The sequence below is a fragment of the Galeopterus variegatus genome, unplaced genomic scaffold, assembly GCF_000696425.1.
Source record: "Galeopterus variegatus unplaced genomic scaffold, G_variegatus-3.0.2 Scaffold3258, whole genome shotgun sequence".
Taxonomy (NCBI): Eukaryota; Metazoa; Chordata; class Mammalia; order Dermoptera; family Cynocephalidae; genus Galeopterus; species Galeopterus variegatus.
This window is the reverse complement of record NW_007729369.1, coordinates 217220-224180: the sequence shown is the minus strand read 5'-3', so window position 1 is coordinate 224180 and position 6961 is coordinate 217220. Positions and strand designations below refer to the sequence as shown.

Genomic DNA, 6961 nt, shown 5'->3' with positions numbered 1-6961 from the left:
CACCCCAGCCCCATAATTTGGCCCCATCCCCCCACCCCCCAGTTTCTCACCCAGTTCTAGGAGTTATGTTGTGTGTGTTGCTGCCACTTGGTGGCAGCGTACCCTGAAGGTAGCATTCTTTGCAAACAGGTCCTCCCAGGTATACCCTGGATCAGGGGTCCGTGTGCATAAGGAGAGGGACTCATTTGCTGCTTAGGGGTCCGTACCTGTGATGATGCCTCGCCTGAGTCATCCTCTAGGAGGGCAGAGGAGAGATGGAAGCAGGGTCAGGCTCTCTGTTCCAGGGACTCCATTCCCAGCGCTAAGAAGGGCATTAGTGCACCCATGGGACTTGTAGGGGCTTCCCAATTCCCCAAGAATCAGGAATTTTATGGTAGGAATCCACCACTTAGGTAGAATGCTGAAAGGAACCTTGAAACTCTCAAAGAGAGAAGACAGGGGCATCTCCAGGATGGGGTGGGTGGGGGTGTCAGTTCTTAGGAAGAGCAAAATTCTGAGAATAAGGATGAGGTTAGAGGAAAGCAGAGCAGACCCCCAGACTACTCTAAATGCCCTGGGACTCACTGAAACTGCCCTGAGTAGATCAGGGTACCATGAAACCTCCTATAATGCAGCAAATAGGGGGTGTCTTGAAACTATCCACAATAGAGAAAGAAGGGGGTGAACAAGAAACTGCTTAGAAGATGGGAGGAGAAGGGGGTGCTTGAAATTGCTTAGGGGAGGGGCTTGCATACCGCTGGGTGGTGAGGGGCGCTGGGCCGCCTCCTGCAGGAGGTGCAGGATGAGTTTGTCCCCTGCCAGAGCACTGTAGTGAGCCGCATCCTGCCCCAGTGCATCAGTGATGCCAGGCTGGGCCCCGCCTTGCAGCAGCACCTCCACTGTTTCGGGGCTTGCCCCCTCACAGGCCAGCATCAGGGCCGTCCTACCGGGGGAGGGGGCTATTGAGAGGGTGAGGATATCCCCAAACCCCCGCACCCTTCTCAACATCCTCGCTGGGTAGGAGGAGGCCAATTAGGTTCCCTGCCCAGAAAGGTTAAGAGACTTACCCAAGGTCACACAGCACACAGTAGACTGGCTGGGAGGGAGGATGCTCACCTGCCCTGCAGATCCTGGTCATTTGCGGCAGCCCCCTGCTGCAGGAGGAGGCGGCACAGATCCGTGTGACACATCCGAGCTGCTATGATGAGGGGCGTTGCACCAGACTTGTGGAAAGGGGGAGGGATGGTACAGCATGAGAAGAGAGGGTAGGGAAGCTCATATGGCTGCCTCTGAAGTTCACCCCACATTTTCTCACACTTTGCGAAGCCTGCCTGGGATGCCACCACTTGGGTGGCAGCGTACCTCAAGTTGTAGTATCTTTCCCAAAGAGATCCCCAGAAGCTCACCCGATCTCGAGGGTTCAGATGTGCCTTGAAGGAGCAAAGCATCTCTGAGCAGGAGAGACAGCCACCAGCCACTGGAAAAGAGGGGAGAGTAGCGGTAAGGTACAGCTTGGACGTTTTCTGGGGGCCTTCTGCCTGGGCGTGATTCTTATCCTTTGTTTCATGAGAAATTTCCACCTCTCCTGGGAGATCCATTACAAAAGCATGAATCCCATTTTATGGATGAGGAAACTGAGGCCTGGCCAGGGCCATGGTCACCCAGTAGGGCCAGAGGCAGAACCACATCTAGGACCACTGTGGTTCCCTCTTAAAGTGGAAGTTTTCACTGTTTTTCATGTATCTCTCCTCTTTGATTCAACTAACATTTATTGTGTACCTACTATGTGCTAAACCCTCATATGGTGATTATTAACGTATACCAGAGGGATCGAACATCGGCTGGGTTAAGCAGGCTTCTTGGGGCTGGACCTGAGTTCTGAGTTTTGAAGGTGAACAGGGGAGGGAAGAGGTTAGAGGTTACTACGTGGGCAAAGACCCTGCTCTGGGAAATAGCGTGGTGAAGTCAAAATAGTGGGAGAAAGTATCTATATCCAGGGCCGGCCCAGTGGCGCACTGGAGAGTTCGCCACTTGGGAGCGCAGCGGCGCTCCCGCCGAGGGTTCAGATCCCATGTGGAGACCGGTTCCCGCTCACTGGCTGAGCGCGGTGTGGGCGCAACACCGAGGGTTGCGATCCCGTTACCGGTCAGTAAAAAAGACAAAAAGGAAAAAAAAAAAAAAAGAAAGTATCTATATCCAGATCTTCAAAGAGGGAAAGGAGGCTTCAGGCAAAGTATTACTAGAGAAGTCAGCAGGGGCCAGACCCTGGGTTCTTACAGGAAGGTGACAGAGCCAAGGAAGGATTTTAAGCAGAGGAGTGACATCATCTCTTTACATCTTAAGAGCTCTCTCTCTGTCACTGCTGGTGGACAGGGCCAGAGTGGAGGCTCACCAGGAGGCCGTCCGGCTGGGATAAGAGCAGTGTCTGGAGTCCCTGGGCTTAAATCCCAGCACGGTACAGTCTGATTAAACACAAGAATCCATCATTCAGTCAATAGACTTTACCTGAATACTAGCTATGTGCCTGAGGGGTATGGGGTTTTGATTGCTGTAGTATCTACAACACTTAACAGCAAGGCCTAACACATAGTAGGTACTCAGTAAATATTTATTGAATGAAAAAAACTGAGGAGCTTCCATCATGTGACCAGAGGCACCGCCACCAGTAGGTGGCAGCGTACTCCACCTACACAGAATTTTTACCCAATTGACTAAAACCCCAAAGCAGATCCAATTTTATTCTGTTTCCGAAAAAACAGATGTTTCTTGAGTCATCAGAGAAAGCCATGGCTGAATCTCATGGGCATGGTGGACAGATGCTGGCCCGAGTTCTGGCTCAGTGGGTCCTTTCCTGTCCCTTGGTGAAGGGGTTGGGATCTGATGATCATGAAGGCACTGGCTCCCTAGAGCTTTGGCCTTTCTGAGAGTCCCTAGGAGTTCCTCAAGGGAAATTAAGCTCTGGACCCCTCCCTTCATCCTCACAAAGTCCTGCAATAGAATAGGCTGTGCTTTGGGATCAGATGACCTGGGTCCCCTACTACTCACTCGCTGCGGGCAAATGACTGACCTTGTTACATCTCCTTTGTCCAATGGGGTAATAGTCTGTGGCTCAAAGGGATGCTGAAATTTGTGCTGAGCCTCAGTGCCTGGCACACAGTAGGTATTTGGCAATAAAAAGGAGAAGGCAGGAAGGCTCATGGCAGGTCTCCTGGGCCCCAGGTAGAATAACCCCCAAGCCTTGCACCCTCTGGGCCATGGTGGGCAGGACAGAGCTAGGCTTCACCCACCTGCATGATGCAGGGCTGTCCACCCACTGCTGTCCACGACATCCACCACGCAGGAGGCCTGGGGAAGGCGGTCGGGTCATTTGAGACTGAACCATCCCTCCTTGTTGCCTGATTTCTCTAGGACCCACCTCCCCTGCCCTTGGGCTCGGCTGTGTTTTAGGTTTCTTGCCTCCCCCTCCCACCGACCTGCCCTGCAGAACCCATCTCCTGTAACTGCAGAGTCACAGGTCCCCAAGTGACTCTCTGTTTTCATGAGAATTGGTGCAAAAGAGAAAATAGCTGGGAGCTCAGAAGCAGCTGGGGGTTGGGGAGTAGCTGGGAGCTCTGAGAGTGGCTGCAGCAAAGAAAGTATCTACTACCTAATGTTTGGGGAGAAACAGGGGCTCAGGAAATATGTGGTATCATGAGCGTATCTCAAGTGGAAGAGGTTATCTGGACACTCGGGGAGTATCTGGTTGTCCAGGGAGTAGCTGGAGCTCAGGCGTTAAAGGGGCCAAGGCATATTCAGAACTTAGGGAATATCAGGAGGTTCAGGAAATCGCTTGAACTCAGGAGCAGTAGGGGCAAGGGGAGTATCTAGGGTTCAGGGAGTATCTGAGACAAGAAACTAAATGACCTGCAGCAGTTGCTTCAAGCACTGTGGGTGCCCATACTTGGCGGCCAGGTGGAGGGCATTGTAACCTGAAAGGGAGAGAAGATTTACTACAGCTCCAGATACTCAAGGAGCTCCCAGCTGCTCCCCAAGTCTGTGTCAACTATTTGTGATGAGTTTCCTGATGTCTAGCAAGTCCCCAAGCCCCAGGTACCATGCTACTCCCTGTGGCCAGAGACTCTCCAAGACCCAGCTATTCTGTGTCCCAGACAATCCCATCTCAGCTATACTCCACATCGATCTACTCCTCAAGCCCTGTTGTTCCAGTTACTCCCCTTGTCCCCAGCTACTCTATATGCCCAGCTATACCCAAACTCCAGCTCTGCTACTCACAATCCACAGTTGTTCTATATATTCCTGCTAACCCACACCCCTTGCTCTTCCGTGTGCCAGCTATATCCCTGTTTGATACTCTACAAGTACCCAGCTACTCCACACATCCTGCCTACTAAACTGCTGCCCTGAAGCTTCAGATACAGCTAGTTACCCTCTGGCTCATGCTCCTGAGCCCCAACTACCCTCTTTGGCCATGCATTCTATTTCAGTTATTCCATCAGGTCCCCAGTTAAGTCATATACCCAGACTCTCCTTTTGTCCCAGCTACTCCCAGAGCTCCAGCTACTCCAAAACCCCAGCTATCCCACATACCCCAGATACTCCCCAAATTCTACTGTTATTCTCATGCTCCAGATACTTCTCAAGTTCAGCTATTCTGATGAGCCCAGCTTCTCCCTCAAACTGCAGGTACTTTCTTGCTTTCAGGCACTTCCTTGATCTTGGATACTTTCACATTCCGGATACACCTCAAGTCCCAGTTCCTCCCATTATCCCAGCTATCTCCCAAGCCTCAGGTTCTTCCCCTGCCTCAGTTGCTTTCTCAGAAACTTCCCTAAGCCCCAGGTGCTCCCCTGTTCCAGCTACTCCCTCTGACTCAACCATTACCTGAGTCCCAGTTACTCCCCATCCACAAGTTGCTGGCTCACCTTGCTTGGTGCCAGCCACAGTCCCTGTCCTTGGGTGCTATAGCATGCCACGCCCCTGTGTCTCCCTGGGTGCAGTGAAGGGGTGGGCAGGGGAGCCCCCTCTCTCAGCAGAGGACACTGAGGCCTTGAAGTAGGGCCTGGCTGGACCCTCAGGCTGCACCTGGGCTGAGTGCCTCCCCTCTCCCCAGGGGCCCGGCTAGCGGTACCTGCCCCATCTGTGCTCATGACATTGGCACCGTGGGCCAGCATCACCTCCAGACAGCTGGCTGCCCCCTTCATGGCCGCCAGGTGGAACCTGGAGGTCGGAGGTCATGGGTCAGCCTCAGGGTGGTCTACCCTTGGCCCACCAGCCCCCAGGGTATGGGCACTCACGCGGACTTGCCCTCGGGGTCCAGCTTGGTGGGCACCAGTCCCTTGCGGGTAATCAGGGAGGCCACCCGCACAGGGTCGCTGCTCTCCACGGCCTGCATCAGCCGCTCATCACTTTTGCCCCAGTCTTGGCTCTGCGGGGAACACCCAGAGGCGCACAGAGCCAGGTTGGCCACTACCCCCTCCCCACTCCCCCTGGCAGGGACTCTGGGCTCTGGCCACCCACCCCTGGGCACTTGCCTGGCTCCTGCCTCTGACTGCTGGTTTCGGGATGGGGCAGGAGCTGCAGGGTGGGCAGGACCTGAGGTTGGTGGGCTGGAGCCGCAGCTGCGGGGGGAGGTGGTCCTGGGCGGGGGTCCTGAGACAGGGTCCTCCAAGCCCACGTCCCCCAGCATCTGCCCCCAGGCCCATCGCCCTAGCTGGCCCCCAAAACTCACTGCCAGCATCACCCCATTAAACCATCCCCGGTTCAGCCCCCAGCATCTATTTCTAAAAGGGTGTCCCCATGCCAAGCCCCCAACTTGTCCCTTAGTAAAAAGTCACCTTTCCAACATCACCCACATCAAATTGATCCATCAGTCTCTTTCAAACTACCCTCCAAAGTGTCTCCATCTGAACCCCTAAAAGGTCCCTTTAAAGGTTCTTCAGGGCCGGCCCGTGGCTCACTCGGGAGAGTGCGGTGCTGATAACACCAAGGCCACGGGTTCGGATCCCATATAGGGATGGCCGGTTGCTCACTGGGAGAGCGTGGTCCTGACAACACCAAGTCAAGGGTGAAGATCCCCTTACCGGTCATCTTTAAAAAAAAAAAGGTTCTTCACAACTATCCTCTGCTGTCTGTCCTTCCACAACTGCACCTGAAATGCCACAATTGTACCCCAAATATGCCAAGACCGGTCCCCCAAAACTGTAGCCTGAAATGCATTCCAAAATGTCTCCCTCAGGTTCCTGAAGTGTTCTCCAAAATCATCCCCCCATATGACCCTATGACCTGTCCCAAAAATGTACTCCAAAAAAATCCTTCAAATATTCTCTGAAACTGTTCTCCAGATGTCTCTGTCCTTCCACAACTGCACCTGAAATGCCACAATTGTACCCCAAATATGCCAAGACCGGTTCCCCAAAACTGTAGCCTGAAATGCATTCCAAAATGTCTCTCTCAGGTTCCTGAAGTGTTCTCCAAAATTATCCCCCCATATGACCCTATGACCTGTCCCAAAAATGTACTCCAAGAAAATCCTTCAAATATTCTCTGAAACTGTTCTCCAGATGTTATTATCTCTTCCACAAAAAGGCACCCCCAAAATATCCTCCAAATTGTCCCCATCTGTCTCCNATTATCTCTTCCACAAAAAGGCACCCCCAAAATATCCTCCAAATTGTCCCCATCTGTCTCCAAAACGGTTCCCCAAAACTGTTTCCCCAAATGCCCTCTAAATTCTCCTAAATGTCCCCATCTGTCCTCAAAACTGTCTCCCAAACGTGCCCTTCTGTCTTCCCAAAGGTCCCATCCACCCTCCCAAAGCTGTCCCCAACCTCCGTCGCCTTCTCCCGCCCATCTTTCTCGGGTCTGGGGGTGGAGGGGTCCAGGCCCCTCGTGGTCAGCGGCGGGACGACCAGGGGACAGGAAGGACCCGCGCACCGCCCGCTCCCGCGCCCCCTGCCCGGGCCCTACCGCGAAGGAGGCGGCT

The 6961-nt window shown here is 53.6% G+C and overlaps 1 protein-coding gene across 1 annotated transcript in view; it reads right to left on the bottom strand.

Moving 5' to 3' along the window:
• Positions 1-6961, bottom strand: part of ANKRD24 (ankyrin repeat domain 24) — a 30937-nt gene that overhangs the window by 12476 nt on the left and 11500 nt on the right. Inside the window, 9 exon segments of the mRNA XM_008584425.1 lie at positions 207-271; positions 735-922; positions 1096-1202; positions 1386-1456; positions 3267-3324; positions 3883-3947; positions 5108-5196; positions 5274-5404; positions 5511-5597. Of these exon segments, the coding sequence (XP_008582647.1) occupies positions 207-271; positions 735-922; positions 1096-1202; positions 1386-1456; positions 3267-3324; positions 3883-3947; positions 5108-5196; positions 5274-5404; positions 5511-5597 (861 nt within the window).